This window comes from Mustelus asterias, chromosome 21, assembly GCF_964213995.1.
Source record: "Mustelus asterias chromosome 21, sMusAst1.hap1.1, whole genome shotgun sequence".
Classification (NCBI taxonomy): Eukaryota; Metazoa; Chordata; class Chondrichthyes; order Carcharhiniformes; family Triakidae; genus Mustelus; species Mustelus asterias.
The window spans coordinates 80,854,038-80,875,115 of NC_135821.1; the positions used below are offsets into that span (position 1 = coordinate 80,854,038).

Genomic DNA, 21,078 nt, shown 5'->3' on the forward strand with positions numbered 1-21,078 from the left:
GCAATTCACCAAAGATCCTTAGACAGCACCTTCCAAACCCACGACCACTTCCATCTAGAAGGACAAGGGCAGCAAATAAATGGGAACACCACCACCTGCAAGTTCCCCTCCAAGCCACTCATCATCCTGACTTGGAAATATATGCTGCTCCTTCACAATCACTGGGTCGAAATCTTGGAACTCCTGCCCTAGTGGCATTGTGGGTCAACCCACAGGACATGGACTGCAGCGATTCAAGAAGGCAGCTCACCACCACCTTCTCAAGGGCAACCAGGGATGGGCAATAAATGCTGGCCCAGCCAGCGACGCCCATGTCCCACAAATGAATGTCAAAAAAAAACTTTTACAGATGCACCACAGAAAGCATTCTTTCTGGTTGTATCACAGCTTGGTGTGGCTCCTGCTCTACCCAAGACCGCAAGAAACCAAAAAGAGTCATGAATGAAGCCCAGTCCATCACGCAAACCAGCCTCCCATCCATTGACTCTATCTACACTTCCCGCTGCTTTGAAAAAGAAGCCAGCATAATCAAGGACCCCACGCACCCCAGACATTCTCTCTTCCACCTTCTTCCATCAGGAAAAAGATACAAAAGTCTGAGGACATGTATCAACCGATACAAGAACAGCTTCTTCCCTGCTGCCATCAGACTTTTAAATGGACCTACCTCGCATTAAGCTGATCTTTCTCTACACCCTAGCTATGACTGTAACACGACATTTTGCACTCTCTCCTTTCCTCCTCTATGAACAGTATGCTTTGTCTGTATAGCGCGCAAGAAACAATACTTTTCACTGTATCCCAATGCATGTGACAATAATAAATCAAATCAAATCAGTATATCTCTGACTTTAGGAACTATTTTCTGAGAGTTTGATTCCCAGAAAAAAACCCTCGAGTTCATGTGCTTCCCTATCGACCTGCCACCCAGAAAACTGAGGCCATTCCTTCAAAACCACACATGCACTGAGCATAAAGCGAGCTGCTTTGTTTGGTTGCTATTTAAGGGGAGGATTCAGTTGCAGCCAGGTTGATATTATTATGGTCGGTGTGTGCTGTGAAGAGCTGACTATCTAATTTAACTGAGTGGCTCAAATATTTAGCTCCTGCGTTACAATCCCAGCTGATATTACTGCTGGACAGTCAGGTCCCAGAATGAAACCTGAGCTCGATAGACTGGAACCGAGAGAGACTGGAACATTTCTTTATTTTTTTGTTTAACCACATTGGTGAAGAGAATCGCTGATTAATTTTAGCAAATTTTCAGCATAATTAAGGACCCCACGCACCCCGGACATTCTCTCTTCCACCTCTTCCTTCAGGAAAAAGGTACAAAAGTCTGAGGTCACGTACCAATCGACTCAAGAACAGTTTCTTCCCTGCTGCTGTCAGACTTTTAAATGGACCTACCTTACATTAAGTTGGCCTTTCTCTACACCCTAGCTATGACTGTAACACTACATTCTGCACTCTCTCGTTTCCTTCTCTATGAACGGTATATTTTGTTTGTATAGCGTGCAAGAAACAATACTTTTCACTGTATGTTAATACATGTGACAATAATAAATCAAATCAAAGGGATCAGGAAAGTAACAGAAAGGGTCGGTAAGGGTAAAAGCTCTGATAAAGAGTCATCCACACTCGAAACGTTGGCTCTATTCTCTCCCCACAGAGGTTGTCAGACCTGCTGAGATTTTCCAGCATTTTCTGTTTTTATTTCAGATTCCAGCATCTGCAGTATTTTGCCTTTATCTTGGGGTAATGCTGCTGATGTGATGTCCATGTACTTTCAGAAGGTATTCGATACAGTGCCACACAACAGACTTGTGAGAAAGGTTATAATTCATGAAATAAAAGTGACAGGAGCAATATGGATACAAAATTGGCTGAATAATAGGAAGCAGAGAGTAATGGTCAATGGGTATTTTTCAGGAAGGTTTGTACTGGACTTCCCCAGGGGTCGGTATTGGGAGCCCGCGTTTCCTGATATATATTAATGATCTAGATCTTGGTGCGCAGGGGACAATTTCAAAGTCTACGGATGACATAAGACTTGGAAGCGGACACTTCAAAAGGATGTGGACAAGTTGGTGAAGAGGGCAGAAACACGGCAGATGAGGTTCAATGTGGAGAAGTGTGAGGTGATGCATTTTGGTAGGAAGAACACAGAGACAATATAAAATATAGGGTAAAGTTCTCAGGAGCAGAGGGATCGGGATATGTGCATAGATCATTGAAGGGGGCAAGATAGGCGGAGAGAGCAGTTAATAAAGCGTATAGTGTTCTGGGCTTTATTAATAAGGGCAAAGAATACAAGAGAAAGGAGGTTATAAAGAACTTCTACAAGACACCAGTTAGACCTTAGCTGGAATATTGTGGATAGTTCTGGGCGCCACACTATAGGAAGGATGTGAACGCAGTGGAAAGAAAGAGTGCAGAAGAGGTTTACAAGAATGGTTCCAGGGGTGAGAAACTTCAGTTATGAGGATAGATTGGAGAGGTTGGGACTGTTCTCTTTGGCAAGAAGAAAGCTGAGAGGAGATTTGATCGAGATGTTCAAAATCATGAGGGCGCTGGACAGAGCAGTTAGGGAGAAAATGTTCCCCCTCGTAAAGGGGAAGAGAATAAGAGGGCACAGATTTAAAGTGATTTGCAAATGAAGCAAATGTGAGAATAAAGTTCTTCACCCAGCGAGTGGTTGGGGTCTGGAATGCACTGCCTGGAAGTGTGGTGGAGGCAGGTTCAATCGAGGCATTCAAGGGGGCATTGGATGATTATTTGAACAGAAACAATGTGCAGGGGTACACGGGGAAAAGGCAGGAAAATGGCACTAAGTCATACTGCCCGTCTGGAGAGCCAGTCCAGACACAATGGGCTGAATGGCCTCCTTCTGCCCCAGAATAATTCTCATTTTGGAGAGTCAGGTCCTAGAATGGAATCCTGGCTCAATAAATCGTAACAATGAACAAAGTCACATGACTGTCAATTAACTTTTAACAAAATAACAAAACATTAAACAATATTAATTCTCATACAATATTCCCTGACCGCACTTACATCATTACAGATACATACAGATTTGTAAGGATAACACATTTTATACTCTAATGCTCTCAGTAAGTACACAGACCGTTTCACCACCAGGTGAAATGTGGTCAGACACATCACACTCTGAAGCCAAGTGGCAACTCAAAACAACTTGTGTGGAATTCTCATTAAATCCCCTGATGCAGATCAGACTGTGAGGCAACAGGTCTCACTGGAACTCTGGCTTACACACGAAACTCCTCTCCTCTCTCTCCAAACTCCACTCACGAAGAACATGCTTGGAATCTTCCCACAAATAAAGCTCTCCTGGATGCCTTCACCAAGGATCCACCTCCAGGATTTAAACTTCTCCTTTCAGTATTCCTCTGCCTCAGATTTCCACCTGCATTCAAGCTTCCACACAATCTCGCAGCTACCCAGCCAATGATAACACAACACCACTGCTTCACAGGCTGCATTAACTATCACCAAACCTTTGATTTGTTTGGGATGGTCTGGTTTCTCATCGAGCCAACTTTAAATCTGGTTCTTGCAGCTGTTTTTTTCGCTACTTTTTACTTGATCTGTCCACAACCTTGTTCAATTTCTTGTTCTTTGTTCCTTTAACTTAACGGTCTTCCCAAGACGTTCTTCTTGACCCAACTCCCTGGTTTCTGGGACTTTCTTTTTTAAAGCCCCTGGTTCTGTCCAGCTTGCACCCAACTCAAGTTCTTTCTGTCCTAGGGTGGCCCCTGGTTGCTCAGCAACAACTTAGTTTTCCTTTAAGCTGTTTGTGTTCACATTGTAAACTTATATTACCATGCAAGCATCTAAACCAACCTGAAATTATTAACCCTTTCGAATAGAGAAAAACAGCATGAAACTTCCTTAAAGCTTTACCCTATTTCTAAAACTCACAAATATAAACTACTGAAAACGACCCGTCTCCTGACACCAGGAACCTCCTAGTCTTGGTCGCTCATCTACTCACGACTATAATTGGCTGAACAACTAAGGAGCAACCAGAGAGACAGTTAAAGATCTCGCTGAGACAGAAACTCTGCAGAATATGAGAGATGTTTAAATTTAAGAAATACTTTGAATCAATGCACATTTAACACATTTATTCATTGTTAAGTTATAGTATTTCTGTGAAACTATCTAATCCATTTTCTGTAACGGGTGTGTCCCAGGCCTGACCCACAGGACGACACCTTCTCATCCTCCAACTCAAACATGACAGACAGATTGCCCGTCCAATCACAGGCAGGTTTTCTCCACGTATTGCCCATGTGGGGTGGAATCAGCTGGTGACTGGAACAATCCTCACATCACCGGGCCAGACTTTAATATCCCAGTTTCTAGCTGGAGAGCTCAGAGCCACAACAGAGGGTCCAGGGGATGGGCAAAGCAGAGAGTCGGGGTGGGTGGAGGAGGGGGGGGGGGGGGGGGGGGGGGGAGCGGAGGGCCAGAGGGGGAGGGGGCGGAGCTGAGGGAAGATGGGGGGGACTCGGGGTAGAGATGTTGAGAAACAGGGACCAAGTATCCCGAATGCAGCAAGAAGCAGCATTAACGGAGCCCCTGGAGACAGAGAGAGAGAGACACACGCACACACACACACAGAGAGCAGATAGCAGGGTGAGGGCGGGGGGAGAGAGAAAGACAGAGGATGAAAAAGAGGGAGGGAGAGAGAGAGAGAGAGAGAGAATGCAGACAGCAGGGTGGGGGGGGGGGGGGAGAGGGTGAAAGGGGGGGGGGGGGGGGAGAGGGTGAAAGGGGGGGGGTGAGAGAGAGAGAGAGATAGACAGAGGGTGTGAGGTGGGAGAGAGAGAGGGAAGGCAAGGAGTGAAGAGAGAAAGCAGGCTCCCAGGGGAAGAGAGAGAGGGGGCGAGTGGGGAGAGGGGGTTGGGGTGCGAGGGGGGAGAGAGTCAGTGAGGTGTGAGGGAGGCTAGAGAGGGTGTGAGGGTTTTGGAGGAGAGAGGGTGTTGTCAGGGGGAGAGAGAGGGAGAGTGTAAGGGTGTGAGGGAGGAGAGGAGGGAGGAGAGGAGAGAGGGAGAGAGGAGGGGAGTGAGGATTTCCTGAGCTTAATCTTTCCTAAATAAAAACAAAATAATGCAGTTGTTGGAAATCTGAAATAAAAACTTAAAATGCTGGAAAGTGTTCAGGGGGTCTGGCAGAGTCTGAGGAGAGAGAATCAGAGTGAATGTTTTAACTCGGGATTCACTCAGTTTCTCTCAGTGGCCGTCAGACCCGCTGAGTATTCGCAGCAATTTCTAATTTTATTTACATTTCCAAAATGATGCATTTTATTTTTTTCCACAGTTCTGAATAGGTGGACCTCAAAATGTATAAATATTCATAGGGTTAATGAGAAATTTGCATGGCTTACATGCTGACTGTCCTCATCATCACAACCATAGCCATTCCGAATGTTGGGCTGGGAATATCCATCCAAGTTTCCTGGAACAGAAATAGACAAAGCATCAGAAATCCTTCATCAACTTAGATTCTCAACATCTTCCCATCTGTCAGAACTCACGTCAAAGTTAGTTTGTCTATGATGACTATTCTGCAGACGGATAAAGCGTGCACACACTGCAGACATCAAAACCAGAAATATTGTCAATTAGTTAGCAATGTTACAAATGACCAATCTTCACTCTCGAGATGGCTAACTCAACTCAGGAAATTTCCTGCCTCATGACACCTCCCTCTGTTCTCAGGGACTTTGTCCAGTTGGTTTTTTTTAAATATTGGGCCTTCTAGCCTTTGCCCCTCATACCCCTCACCCCTCGTATCCCTCATACCCCATCAATCCCCCAACAACACTCCATGCCCCATCCATGCCAACTCATAACTCTACATCAACAATAGCTAATCCTTTAATAACCTCTTTGAGCTGTCAGTTAAACTGAATTTACACCCCCCCGGTGCTGGGATTATTTGGGTTATGGAAAACAGCTAAACATTAATAATGATGTAACAAAAGCCCTTGACATAATGACAACAAACAGCTACTGTAATCGCCGGAACAGAGTTTTTTGTTCAACTCTGACACACAGACAGGTTTCTAAAAATTGCTTGACATAGATACATTCTATCTTTCCTTAAAGATCATTTACATCTCCATCAATTCACATTCCCACACTGCGGGTTAAGGCCCTCCATTCGCTACAGGAGAAATGGGGTCAGTTTGAACTCTTGTACTGAGTTTAAATTTCCCAGCCTGAGAGTCAGGCCCCTGTCCAACCCTTTCAGATAAATACAATCTGTCCCATTCACTATTTTCTGAAGGTCTGTGGAGTCTCCATAAGTCAGTGAAAATCTGACCTCAGTTATCTGGAGTATCTCTGCTTTCCCTAGGGCCTGAGTAGAATCACCCTCTTTGGTAAGGACAGGTGCAAGGTAGTTATTTAACATCCCAGTCAAGGTTCCTGCCCCAGGTGCATTCATTGGCCCCGCTCCTCCTTACTATTTAACTGCCTAGAGTAAACTTTTGGATTCCTTTTTTTATTAGTTACGGTCTGTTTGAATTGCTTTTTCACACTCGCTCTAAACCTTTTATATTCAGCCTGATTCTTGGTTGGTCGCTGTCATTTAAATTGATTTAGCAACAATTGCCATTTGTGGAAAAATTCCAAACTTTTACCATCTTCATCTGAAGCTAGAATGTGGATTGGAAGGTGGTAAATTCACTGCAGTGTAAACAGCACTGGAGCAGTTTTGTACAATTTGGGATATTTTAGTTGCGGTCGTGGAGCTAACATTATTTATATACAATACTGACCACATGAAATGAACAACTAGAAAAACCTCTGCAAGTTTGTGCAGCAGAAAGTGATTGATTCCACAATAATAATATTGCCTCCTAATAGCTGGGACAGAATATTACACTTTAAAGCTTTGCTCTTGCCAAACATTGTGATCAGAATCTGGTCTCACCATCCCATCAGTACTACTCTGCTGTTGGGGACATGCTGGTCTGGGGTGCGGTCGCTGTCTTCCCCAGATTCTACAACACAACATTTATAATCTGTACTAAAAATATAACTTCACCATCAACAGCTGTAAAGAGCGAATTTTTAAATTTAATATCTTAGCAACGTACCAGATTCTAAATATTTTTCTGCACATGTGGAAGCCTGTACAGAAATGATCCTTGGGTTCCAGTATTATATAAAGCACTTTGTATAACATATTAAATCTAGTGTCTCTTTTGACCAGACAAGTCATTAATTTCCGACAGGCAATCTCAATCATCCAGGATTGGGTTTAACAGTGTTTAGAATTTAATTAACTACATCGAGGTTATCATAATAATTCAAAACAGAACTCAAAACTGAAGCATTTTTAATGCGGACCATCACATAAGCCAAGGGGAATGAGCTTTTTAATAATGTGTGGCCTATATTTAAAACATTTTCTATCTGCTTTCCAACCATAACAGTGGGAGTCACTGTGTCAGAACAAACCCTCAGTGTCAGAACAAACCCTCAGTGTCAGAACAAACCCACAGCTAGAACCCAGGTCAGCACATTAACATTTCTAACAGTCCAGCCAGGATCAAAAACTAGAAACACATCTCTGTAGAGTCCAAAGTATGATCAGATCTCTCATTTTTTGTTTGAAAAGCCTCACATTCTTCTACAATATATCAGCTCTAGTTACTGGTTTTGGGATCCCCGCAATAGGCTGTGTACGTGTAGTGGGTAATCACCACAGCCTGATAGACATATCTCACATCAGTGATTAGAGATAAACACCTCAATGTGTAGATTGGACAGAATCTTCTGACTCCACTGAAGCCTGCAACAATCCAACAGAAGATCTCTGTTAGTATTTAGCTGTAAAATTGGCACCATAGGCGGCATTTTACAGAAGAAAATTGGAAATGTCGAACAAGCATGAAAACGGGAATCGCGCCGATGTTTTGGGCACACTCCCAGTCACAACCAGATGGCACTCAGTTAAAAAAAAAGCCCAGATGTGATTCTCGCCAGTAAGGGGCTGGGCGTAGACTAATCTTGCCGGAGAAGCCCGTCATGCCCCCCCCAGATATCGGGACCCTCCGTCATTCGTTCTCTGTGCTGGTCTCCCCCCGGGGACATTGCCCATCCCCTAAACCCTCTCCAGACATTGCCCATTCCCCCTCACCAATCGCTGCCCATGCAGAGCCCACCCCGACTGCTGCCCCCACCAATCAACCCAACTCTCTGCAGAGTTCTCCCCTTCCTTCCCCCAGTGGCGTAGCTAGAGAGGGAGCAGGGGGAGCGACTGCTCCCCCTGAGCACATTCTTCAAAAGTGGCGCCTTTTCAACGGGGCCTCACGGGCCCCTCAGATCTCTTCCCAAGATCTGAAGTCCTCAATCCGTATACTGCAATTGCAGGATGCGATACGGATGCAGGGACTTCAGGCGGCGAGGAAGGCATGCAATCTCCCGAGAGGGCATTGCAATCACAAGGATAATTGTAGAGGCCGCGAAGGACATAAATATGCAGCCACCGCGACTAATGGGCAGTCGAGACCAAGCATCCCTCGCCGATGGACATCACCAGCCAAGATTGGGTGAGTAAATAGATTTGGTGATTATCACTTGAAGAATTTAAACCACTACAGGGTCCAACATTGGCAGCTTGAATTTAAATAAACCGTCTCATTTGAGTACATAGCAAAGATCAAGAACAAGAGTGTGACATCGCAGGAATGGTTTAGTGAAAATATTCGGCGCGTAATTTATAGTTTTAGTCACCATTCATTCAATACTGTGTATCATTAGAATTAACTACTCCAAAGCTGAACTAGAATCTGGCACCTTGTATCTACAATGGGTGAGGATAGGTTGTCTGGGTTAGCTTTGGTCAACACAGTAAGAAGTTTAACAACACCAGGTTAAAGTCCAACAGGTTTATTTGGTGGCAAAAGCCACACAAGCTTTCGGAGCTCCAAGCCTGTTTTTCAGGTGAGTGGGAATTCTGTTCACAAACAGAATTTATAAAGACACAGACTTAATTTACATGAATAATGGTTGGAATGCGAATACTTACAACTAATCCAGTCTTTAAGAAACAAAACAATGTGAGTGGAGAGAGCATCAAGACAGGCTAAAAAGATGTGTATTGTCTCCATTGAAAGACAGTTGGCTACTGAGGTAGATTATAATAAAGTAATAAATAACTTTGCGAGAATGAAGCCGAGACGAAAGAGGTTGTTGTAGTTGCTTCATACCTTTTTCATATTGCTTCGTTTTGTTTTCATTTTACGTTTAAAATGCAAAATAATTAAATAACACACGTGTTTTTATTATGTTTTGATTTTAAATACAAAATAAAAATGTATAATGAATTTTAAATTATTTGGTATGCGTCGTGGCGCCTTTTTTATGTGCTCGCTCCTCCTAACTTTAGAAGCTGGCTACATCCCTGCCTTCCCCCCCCCCCTCCCTGTCCCCCCTCCCCCCCCCCTCCACTGCAGAGCACCCTCCCTGCCTTCCCCCCCCCCTCCCTGTCCCCCCTCCCCCCCCCTCCACTGCAGAGCACCCTCCCTGCCTTCCTACGGTCATGGCTCCACCCCTTCTCAGGCCCCACCCCGCTCAGGTACTGACGCCCCCCATTCCGCCCGATACCCCATCGGCTTTAATGGCCTCCGGTCTCATCGAAGTCGTCTCATCGAAGTCGTCACATCAGGACCCCGTTGGTGGGGTCCATGTGTGATTCTCGCTGGTAAGAGCCTCGATCGGCGAGGAGGGAAGCTCCGTGACCCTGGACAATAACGTCTGGTACTCACAAAGGCTTCATGCCCAATGATGTCACTGGCGAATTGGTAAGATTGCGAGAGGCGAGAAACCAGGCGTGATCCTGATTTTCCGCCCTATCTTCTTACCAGCTCACCTCCCCAATGGACTGGCAGGATGAGCTGGTAAGATCACAGCCCGTTACCTGGAGACAGCCGAGACTTTTCATACAGACTCAGAACATTAACTCTGTTTCTCTCTTCACAGATGCTGCCAGACCCACTGAGGTTTTCCAGGAGTCTCTTTTTTATTTTAGACTTTTCAATGGTCAGATCCCATTTGGAGTATTGTGAGCAGTTTTGGGCCCCGTATCGAAGGAAGGATGTGCTGGCCTTGGAAAGGGTCCAGAGGAGGTTCACAAGAATGGAGAGCTTGTCATATGAGGAACGGTTGAGGACTCTGGGTCTGTACTCGTTGGAGTTTAGAAGGATGAGGGGGGATCTTATTGAAACTTACAGGATACTGAGAGGCCTGGATAGAGTAGACGTGGAGAGGATGTTTCCATGAGTAGGAAAAACTAGAACCAGAGGGCGCAACCTCAGGCTAAAGGGACAATCCTTTAAAACAGAGATGAGGAGGAATTTCTTCAGCCAGAGAGTGGTGAATTTGTGGAACTCTTTGCCACAGAATGCTGTGGAGACCAGGTCATTGAGTGTCTTAAGACAGAGATAGATAGGTTCTCGATTAATAAGAGGATCAGGAGTTATGAGGAAAAGGCAGGAGAAAAATATCAGCCATGATTGAATGGGGGAGCAGACTCGATGGGCCGAGTGGCCTAATTCTGCTCCTATTTCTTATGGTTTTATAATATTCTGTGGAATCCAATTGATATGAAATGTAGTTGTGAAAAGTTTACCCAGATTCTGGCTGAAGAAATTCCTCCTCATCTCTGTTTTAAAGGATTGTCCCTTTAGCCTGAGGTTGTGCCCTCTGGTTCTAGTTTTTCCTACTCGTGGAAACATCCTCTCCACGTCTACTCTATCCAGGCCTCTCAGTATCCTGTAAGTTTCAATAAGATCCCCCCTCATCCTTCTAAACTCCAACGAGTACAGACCCAGAGTCCTCAACAAAAATTCTAAATTAAGAACATAAAAAATAAACTATTGACATTTAATTTGCTATTTGGAAGATGCAAGTCAGCATTAAAAGTTACTAATCTGAGAATAACACGGCGACATTACGACCAGAGTAACTATTCATTTCATCAACATATTCTAGCCTGCTAGAAAAAACAGCTACAATATCAAATGTTTCAAAACGGCTCAAAGTCACAAATAACTCCGCAAAAGTCATTACTTTTCAAGAATTGTTTCTTCCTGTTAATGTTAACCATATTCCATTCTCACCCTATCACCTGACGCTCCACCCACAAGAGAGTGTGTGATATATGAATATGGAAATATTCAGAAGTGGTTTAGCAGTGTGGGAACACTTCCTGTAAAAATTTATTCCTCTGCTCAGACAAAATTAATTTAAATTTTGTTTTATTTCCATTCTCCACAAACTCCCTGTGCCTGGATAGGCTCACAGACCGCAATCAGTAAGGATAGGCAACAACACCTCCTCCACGATCATCCTCAACACTGGGGCCCCACAAGGCTGTGTTCTCAGCCCCAAAGGCTGTGTTCTCAGCCCCCTACTATACTCCTTATACACCTATGACTGTGTGGCCACATTCCCCTCCAACTCGATTTTCAAGTTTGCTGATGACACCACCGTAGTGGGTCGGATCTCAAACAATGATGAGACAGAGAATCTGGTGAACTGGTGCGGCAACAATAATCCCTCCCTCAATGTCAACAAAACAAAGGAGATTGTCATCGACTTCAGGAAGCGTAAAGGAGAACATGCCCCTGTCTACATCAACAGGGACGAAGTAGAAATGGTTGAGAGCTTCAAGTTTTTATGTGTCCAGATCGCCAACAACCTGTCCTGGTTCCTCCATGCCAATACTATAGTTAAGAAAGCCCACCAACGCCTTTACTTTCTCAGAAAACTAAGGAAATTTGGCATGTCAGCTATGATTCTCACCAACTTTTACAGATGCAACACAGAAAACATTCTTTCTGGTTGTATCACAGCTTGGTATGGCTCCTGCTCTGCCCAAGACCACAAGGAACTACAAAAAGTCGTGAATGTAGCCCAATCTATCACGCAAACTAGCCTCCCATCCATTGTCTACACTTCCCACTGTCTCGGCAAAGCAGCCAGCATAATTAAGGACTCCACACATTCTCTCTTCCACCTTCTTCCATCGGGAAAAAGAGACAAAAGTCTGAGGTCACGTACCAACTGACTCAAGAACAGCTTCTTCCCTGCTGCTGTCAGACTTTTGAATGGACCTACCTTGCATTAAGTTGATCTTTCTCTACACCCTAGCTATGACTGTGACACTACATTCTGCACTCTCTCCTTTCCTTCTCTATGAATGGTATGCTTTGTCTGTATAGCGCGCAAGAAACAATACTTTTCACTGTATGCTAATACACATGAAAATAATAAATCAAATCAAAAATTTCAGAGCTCCACTCCTGCTGGGAGCCACTTCAATGGTTGCATTTCTGGGTGTAACCTCACAGTAAATAAAAATCAGGACCAACCCACATACTGACAGGGTGAGACTCGGGCTGCAGAGACAATGCTGGTTTTGTGTTGTTGACGACACAAATAGCAGTGACTCATCGTAGCTTCAAAACCCGTTTACTCCCTCTGTGTCGAGAACCATTCTCCGACTGCAGAGCAGATCCACAATCAGAGACAGAAAGACATGGTGAAAATGTATTCATTTGTGGTTATACAATTGGAGTTTAAGAATGCCCTGAGGATGGAGAGTTAGAACTCTTCAATGTGGTCATGGACTCTTTGGGAAACACATTAACTGACAGTCGCTGCTGTAGGTACAAAAATCAGGAAAATACCGAGGGCCATGAAAGGAAAAGAAGAAACTTTTCTGTTTCTTTCTTTTATAAAAAAAAGGAAAATATTATTTCACTGGGTTGGGCAGTCAGAAAATGGCTGCTCATGCGATGAAGCCCTAAAGGTCCCCTGATCTTGGACCAGGAGATGGTGTCAGTGCTCAATGTTAATGACATCAGTAGCCCCCTTTCTGGAGGCTTTCCGCACCTTCAGACAATTCTGACCCCGATATTTGCAGAGTAACAAGGAAGGTCCGGGAAGGGGAAGAGAGAGAAAGCTAATGGTCCTGTTTTTGGGAGGAGGAGGAGGGGGGGCGGGGGGGAAGGAGTTGCTCTATGGATCAGGTTAGCAGGAGGGTGGGTGACCTACAAGCAATGCTGGAAAGGCATTGGCACTGCGATATTTACTAGAAAGAAAGATGGAATTGCTTTAGGAACAGTTCAGAAAAGGTTTACTCGACTCATCCCTGGGTTGAAGGGCTTATCCTCTGAAGAAAGATTAAACAGGTTGAGCCTATAGTCACTGGAGTTTAGAAAAATGAGGTGGATTTATCTGAGGGACCACAACCAGATCAGCCATGATTTGACAGAATCTTGGAGCAGGCTCGAAGGGCAGAATGGCCTCCCCTACTCCAATGTTTATATCTGGCCATTTTTGACTTCCATTAGCTGTTGGGTTTCTCCAAACCCTGGGAAACCCAGCCCACAGTCATTACTTATAAAACTGTGGGGATGAGAGGCCTGCAGTCGAGTGAAAATATTTAAGTTCTAAACTCCTCTCTGGATTAATGATCCCTGATTCATCACCCCATTAAAACTAGGACTCAGCACCCTTTGATCCACTCCCTCAGGGGGATAGATAGGTAGGTTCTTGATTAATAAGGGGATCAGAGGTTATGAGGAAAAGGCAGGCGAATGGGGATGAGAAAAATATCAGCCATGATTGAATGGTGGAGCAGACGCGATGGGCCGAGTGGCCTGATTCTGCACTTGTGTCTTATGGTCCGATATATATTTAAACTTTTAAAAGCACAGGAGGCCATCAGTTTTGAACTGAACTGTCCTGTTTCAAAATTGGTTGCAAGATCATTTAAAATGTTAAAAACCTGCTAGCAAAAAGCTTCTTGGGTTTTGCATGAGTGAATTCATTTCACTAAATACAGACTTCTTAAAAACATCTATAAATTGCTCACTATCCTGTCTTGCTTTTGGATTGGGTAAAATGGAGCAAATCAATCTAACAGATAGGAGTTCCAATAAATCCAGATTCTTAAGTCTGAGCGCCAGTTTAATCAGCATCTGGTTCTCATTAAGCACAACATAATGTTTCTGAGCTAAAGTGCTTTAAACTTCATCGAGAGTGGGTTTTAAAAAGGGAAGACATACAAAATCCTGAGAGAAATATTTCAGAAAACCATCCAATGAAAGTGAAGATTTCTATTAAAAGATCTGCTCAGAGGCAAAACACTGGCAGGTCCCGACTGCCTGAAAAAATTCTGTTCCAATAGCTTTACCGCAATAAATAACCTTTGCCCTTGCGCTTTGCTTACATTTGTTTATGCTGCTGTTACAGAATGATGAGATGATGGACATCAGCCTTATTGTAAACTGCTCACTTCATTCCAATACACATTCAGAAAATATTCAATCCAGAATCAATTAAAACCAGGGAAGGGATCACTCCAGTGTTAAATTGGTCAATTGTTATTCTGAATGATATCACAGGATTACCCAGGTGATCTGGTTCCCAGCCAAGTGGTTCTGCCGGAAGCTAATCCATTAATTCTGGGTTTGAAAATCCACAAGGTTATTCCTGGCAGCTGGACAGACTGAACTGGAAACATAGGGACACAAGACTTTGGGCATTGCGCGCATATACCCACACACACAAATCAGATGGCATGAAAGCAAAACACACCATCACAGCGTAACATTGAATTGCAGCAAACCTTTCCCTTCATAAAGGCAACAGGATGTGATGGGAAATGTAAACATCGGATTAAACAATTTTGTCACACCTCACGCCCCGTAATGTCGCTAAACATTCTGCAGTTTCTACCCATTTGCTTTTTGGCCCTGTGTTTTTAATCAGCTAATCTTCTAAATCTCTAAAATATAGACCTGACAGCTCTCTGGCTGTGAACATGAAGTGTCTTATTGACTCATGAAGTAGAACATAGAACATAGAAAAGCTACAGCACAAACAGGCCCTTCGGCCCACAAGTTGCGCCGAACATGTCCCCACCTACTAGGCTTACCTATAACCCTCTATCTTACTCACTTCCATGAACTTATCCAAGAGTCTCTTAAAAGACCCTATCGAATCTGCCTCTACCACCACTACCGGCAACCGATTCCATGCACCCACCACCCTCTGAGTGAAAAACTTACCCCTAACATCTCCTCTGTACCTACTCCCCAGCACCCTGAACCTGTGACCTCTTGTGGCAACCATTTCAGCCCTGGGTAAAAGCCTCTGAGAATCCACTCTATCAATACCCCTCAACATCTTATACACCTCTATCAGGTCACCTCTCATCCTTCGCCTCTCCAAGGAGAAAAGACCTAGCTCTCTCAACCTATCCTCATAAGGCATGCCACCTAATCCAGGCAACATCCTTGTAAATCTCCTCTGCACCCTTTCTATGGCTTCCACATCCTTTCTGTAATGAGGCGACCAGAACTGGGCACAGTACTCCAGGTGGGGTCGGACCAGGGTCCTATACAGCTGCAGCATTATCTCCCGATTTCTAAACTCAATTCCTCTATTGATGAAGGCCAGTATTCCATACGCTTTCTTAACCACAGCCTCTACCTGCGACGCTGCTATGAGCGTCCTATGAACCCGGACCCCAAGTTCCTCTGATCTTCCACACTGCCAAGCGTCTTACCCTTAATATTATATTCTTTCATCCTATTCGACCTGCCAAAATGAACCACCACACACTTATCTGGGTTGAAGTCCATCTGCCACTTCTCCGCCCAGTCTTGCATCTTATCTATGTCTCCTTGCAACTGCTGACATCCCTCTACACTATCCACAACCCCACCAACCTTTGTGTCATCAGCAAACTTGCCAACCCATCCTTCCACTTCCTCATCCAGGTCATTTATAAAAATCACAAAGAGCAAGGGTCCCAGAACAGATCCCTGGGGCACTCCACTGGTGACCGACCTCCATGCTGAAAAAGACCCATCTACAACCACTCTTTGCCTTCTGTGGGCAAGCCAGTTCAGAATCCACAAAGCAATGTCCCCTTGTATCCCATGCCCCTTCACTTTCTCAATGAGCCTTGCATGGGTCACCTTATCAAACGCCTTGCTGAAATCCATATAAACTACATCTACCGCTCTTCCCTCGTCTATGTGTCTAGTTACATCTTTAAAAAATTCAATTAGGCTCGTAAGGCATGATCTGCCTTGGACAAAGCCGTGCTGGCTATTTCTGATCATACTATTCCTCTCCAGATGTTCATAAATCCCGCCTCTCAGGATCTTCTCCATCAACTTACCAACCACTGAGGTTAGACTCACTGGTCTATAATTTCCCAGGCTATCTCTTCTCCCTTTCTTGAATAACGGAACCACATCCGCAATCCTCCAGTCCTCCGGAACCTCTCCCGTCTCCATTGATGACACAAAGATCATTGCCAGAGGCTCAGCAATCTCTTCCCTCGCCTCCCACAGTAACCTGGGGTACATCCCATCCGGTCCCAGCGATTTATCTAACTTGATGCTTTTCAAAAGCTCTAACACATCCTCTTTCCTAATGTCCACATGCTCAATCTTCTCAGTCCACTCCAAGTCTGCACTGCAACTACCAAGATCCTTTTCCACTGTGAATACTGAAGCAAAGTATTCATTGAGTACCTCTGCTATTTCTACCGGTTCTATACAGACTTTCCCACCGTCACATTTGATAGGTCCTACTCCTTCACATCTTATCCTCTTGTTCTTAACATACTTGTAGAATGCCTTGGGGTTTTCCTTTATCCTGTCTGCCAAGGCCTTCTTACTCTTCTAATTTCCCTCTTAAGTTCCTTCCTACTTGTCGTATACTCTTCTAGATTTCTAACATTACCTAGCTCCCTGAACCTTTTGTAGGCTTTACTTTTCTTCTTGACTAAATTCATTACAGCTTTCGTGCACCATGGTTCCTGTGACCTACCATAACTCCCGTCTCATTGGAACGTTGCTGTGTAGAGCTCCAGACAAATTTTCCTTGAAAATTTGCCACATTTCTTCTGTACATTTCCCTGAGAAAACCTCCTTCCAATTTATGCCTCTAATTTCCTGCCTAATAGCCCCATAATTGCCCTTACTCCAAATAAACACTTTCCTAGCTTGACTGATCCTACCTCTCTCCAATGCTAATGTAAAGGAGATAGAGTTACGATCACTATCCCCAAAATGCTCTCCCGCTGAGAGATCTGACACCTGCCCAGGTTCATTCCCTAATACCAAATCAAGTACAGCCTCTCCTCTTGTAGACTTATCCACATACTGTGTCAGGAAGCCCTCCTGAACACACCTAACAAACTCCTCCCCATCTAAACCACTTACCCTAGGAATATTCCAATCGATATTTGGGAAATTAAAATCTCCCATCACGACCACTCTGTTATTATCACATCTCTCCAGAATCTGCTTCTCCACATCCCTGCTACTATTGGGCGGCCTATAGAAAACACCCAGTAAAGTTATTGGCCCCTTCCTGTTGCGAACCTCCACCCACAGAGATTCTGTAGACAATCCCTCCGTGGCATCCATCTTTTCTACAGCCGTGACACTATCCCTGATCAACAGTGCCACTCCCCCGCCCCTTTTGCCTCCTTCCCTGTCCCTCCTGAAACATCTGAAACCCGGCACTTGAAGTACCCAGTCCTGACCCTGAGATAACCAAGTCTCTGTAATGGCCACCACATCATACTTCCAAGTCGTGATCCACACTCTAAGCTCATCCATTTTGTTCACTACATTCCTTGTGTTAAAATAAACACATCTCAACCCTTCGGTCTGAGCGCTCCCCTTCTCTGTCACCTGCGTATCCTCCCTCTCACACTGTCTACAAGCCCCTTTAATTTTTACTCTAACCTCCTCTCTCCCAGTCACCTCATTTTGATTCCCACCCCCCAACCATTCTAGTTTAAACACTCCCCCGTAGCCTTAGCAAACCTTCCCGCCAGGATATTGGTCTCCCTGGGATTTAAGTGAAACCCGTCCTTTTTGTACAGGTCGCACCTGCCCCTAAAGAGGTCCCAATGATCCAGGAACCTCAATCCCTGACCCCTGCTCCAATCCCTCAGCCACGCATTTATCCTCCACCTTATTCCGTTCCTTCCCTCACTGTCTCGTGGCACAGGCAGCAATCCCGAGATTATTACCTTTGCGTTCCTTCTTCTTAACTTCCTACCTAACTTCCTATATTCTCTTTTCATAACCCCTTCCCCTTTTCTGCCGATGTCAGTGGTACCAGTATGCACCACGACCTCTGGCTCCTCTCCCTCCCACTTCAGGATTTCTTGGACCCTGTCAGAAACATCCCTGATCCCGGCACCAGGGAGGCAAACCCCCATCCGCGTTTCTCGACTTCCTCCACAGAAACGCCTGTCTGACCCCCTCACTGTAGAGTCCCCGATCACCACTGCCTTCCTACTCCTTTCCTTACCCTTCTGTGCTACAAGGCCGGAGTCCGCACCGGAGGCACGACCACTGCTGCTTCCCCCAGGTGGGCTGTCCCCCCCAACAGTACTCAAACAAGAGTACTTGTTTTTAAGGGGCACAACCACTGGGGCGCTCTCTACCACCTGACTTTTCCCTTTCCTGACTGTGACCCACTTGCCTGCTTCTTGTGGCCCCGGTGTGACCACCTGCCTATAACTCCTCTCTATCACCTCCTCGCTTTCCCTGACCAGATGAAGGTCATCGAGCTGCAGCTCCAGTTCCCTAACTCGGTCCCTGAGGAGCCGCAGCTCGATGCACCCAGCGCAGATATGCACCTCTGGGAGGTTAGGCAACTCCACGACCTCCCACATCCGGCACTGAGAACAGCAAGCTGGCTTCAGATTCATAATGCCCCTTTTCCTCAGATTCCACAGGGAAAGAACTGAAGATTTAAAAGGTGAAACAACTAAAAACTAAACCTACCCTCCTTCGCACGTTTCCACCCAAGCCCGTTGAGTCAAAGCCGTTCAGCCCTCACTCTGCTACCTGCTCACTCCGCTGCCCGCTAACGACGCTGCCCGCTAACGACGCTGCCCGCTAACGACGCTAGTAGAAGTATTAACATTTCCCATCATTTTCCACTCATAAGCCAAGGTTTCAAACCGGAATCTTTGCAAAGTACAATTTGTTTTTATATTGGAAGTCATGCTTATTGAGTCGAATCTGAACTCATTGAAATGCAAAATAATATTCAAACAAATAGACAAATATTACAGATCACGAAAGCTCCATTCTTCCTCCCCTGAATAGCTCACTGCATCTGGAGGGCAGCGAATACAATTCCCTCAAACTGATCTCTCACCTCAGCTAAAACCAGCGTAAGCATCTTACACTGCCCAAAGATAAAAAAACTCTCTCCAACAAACTTTCAATGACAGCAGCAAGCCAAGTTCCTTGTTATATTTTCCACTTAATTGCTTCCTTCAAACTTTCATCCGAAGTGGGCACCTTCTCCATTAATCATTTTGTGAATATTTCGCACTAAAAATACAGGAATGAATGTATAAGGGTTGATATTGGTCACTTATGGTCTGGTTCTGCCACAGAATTGTTCCCTGGTTTTGTCTTGGTGCCAGTCTTATCGTTCAGTGTGTCCGAAGCCAGGAATCTGCCGATATCCTACCTTGTTCCTGAAGGGATTTGAGGCCAATTTCAGCTTCTTTGTGCAGATCTTCCAGATGCTGTGGTCGGGAGGACGGGAGGAAGATATTTTCCTGTTGATGTTCATACTGGGCGGGTTTGTAGTGAACGGCCCACTTACTCTCCTCTTCCAATTTAGAGGCAGCTGTTAGGAAACAAAAAGGAAAGTGTCTCACTACAAGTGAATAAATCGATCGCTAATCTAAAAGGCGTGTTTTTAAACATTTTATTTAGTCAATCCTACAGCTCAGTGGTTTGGTTTAATCCTCTCCTTCACAGCTGTGGTAGTTTTACAGCCAGTTTTGTGATATCGCTCAACATGAACTATACCATTTGAAATCTGTTGTGGTAAACAGTAGATTATTATCCTTGTGTCGATGTTATAACAGCTCAAATTCAAACACCGTGGTAAAGTGTCAGCACTCACTCCCAGCCTAGCAGCCAATCACATTAATATTATTGAGGGACAACATGTGATGAGAAATAGGATTGATCTTTGTGGGAGATACTACGGCTAGAGTCAGGTGCAGGAAGGGAGGCCATCACAGGTGAGTCTTTGGCTACAGTGAGAACATTAGGAATGGAGCCAGGTGAAAGCGGTCCCACCCACTGGATGACAATGGAGAGAGAGAGACAGACAGCATACTGATGGCGTGGTCAACATGTTAATAGCTGCAAACAGGTTGAGAAGGAGAGGAGGAGCAAAGCCTTAGATTACAGTGCGATACAGACCGGCTGGTCAGACGGGCAGAACAGCGGCAAATGGAATTTCACCCTGAAAAGTGTGAGGCAGTGCATTTTGGGAAGACTAGGAAGCAAGGCGTATGGGATACTTACCTTTATTAACCAAGGAATTGAATACAAGAGCAGGAAGGTTATGGTGGAGCTGTATGAAATGTTGGTGAGGCCACAGCTGGAGTAGTGTGTGCAGTTCTGGTCGCCACATAAGGAGGAAATGATTACACTGGAGGGGTTGCAGAGGAGATTCACCAGGATGCTGCCTGGGATGGAGCGTTTCAGCAATGAATAGAGGCTGGTTAGACTGGGGTTGTTTTCCTTAGACCAGAGAAAACTGAGGGGGGGGAACCTGATTGAGGTGTACAAAATGGAAGAACGTAGATGGGAAGAAACTTTTCCCCTTAGCAGAGGGGTCAATAACCAGGAGCATGGGTTTAAGGTAAGAGGCAGGAGATTTAGAGGGGATTTAAGAGAAACCATTTTCACCCAGAGTGTGGGGGAATCTGGAACTTACTGCCCGAAAGGATCGGAGAGGCGGAAACCCTCAACATTTAAGAAGCATTTAGATAAGGACTTGAAACGTCACAGCATACAGGGCTACGGACCAAGTGCTGAAAAATTGAATTAGAATAGATAGGTGCTTGATCCACGGTGCCAACATGATGGGCTGAAGGGCCTCTTTCTGTGCTGTAAAACTCTATGACTAAGGGAAAATTTGCCATAGTTATATGGGATCTTATTTG

General features: G+C 44.9%; 1 protein-coding gene across 3 annotated transcripts in view; it reads right to left on the minus strand.

The window, feature by feature from the left end:
* The window catches only part of LOC144509453 (uncharacterized), a 205,548-nt gene that overhangs the window by 48,314 nt on the left and 136,156 nt on the right, over nt 1–21,078 (minus strand). For all 3 annotated transcript variants that reach the window (XM_078238356.1, XM_078238354.1, XM_078238355.1), the window contains exons 2-3: nt 19,581–19,742; nt 5,417–5,487 (exon numbers count right to left, since the gene is read on the minus strand). In XM_078238356.1, the coding sequence (XP_078094482.1) occupies nt 5,417–5,487; nt 19,581–19,742 (233 nt within the window). The remainder of the gene's footprint in view (nt 1–5,416; nt 5,488–19,580; nt 19,743–21,078) is intronic.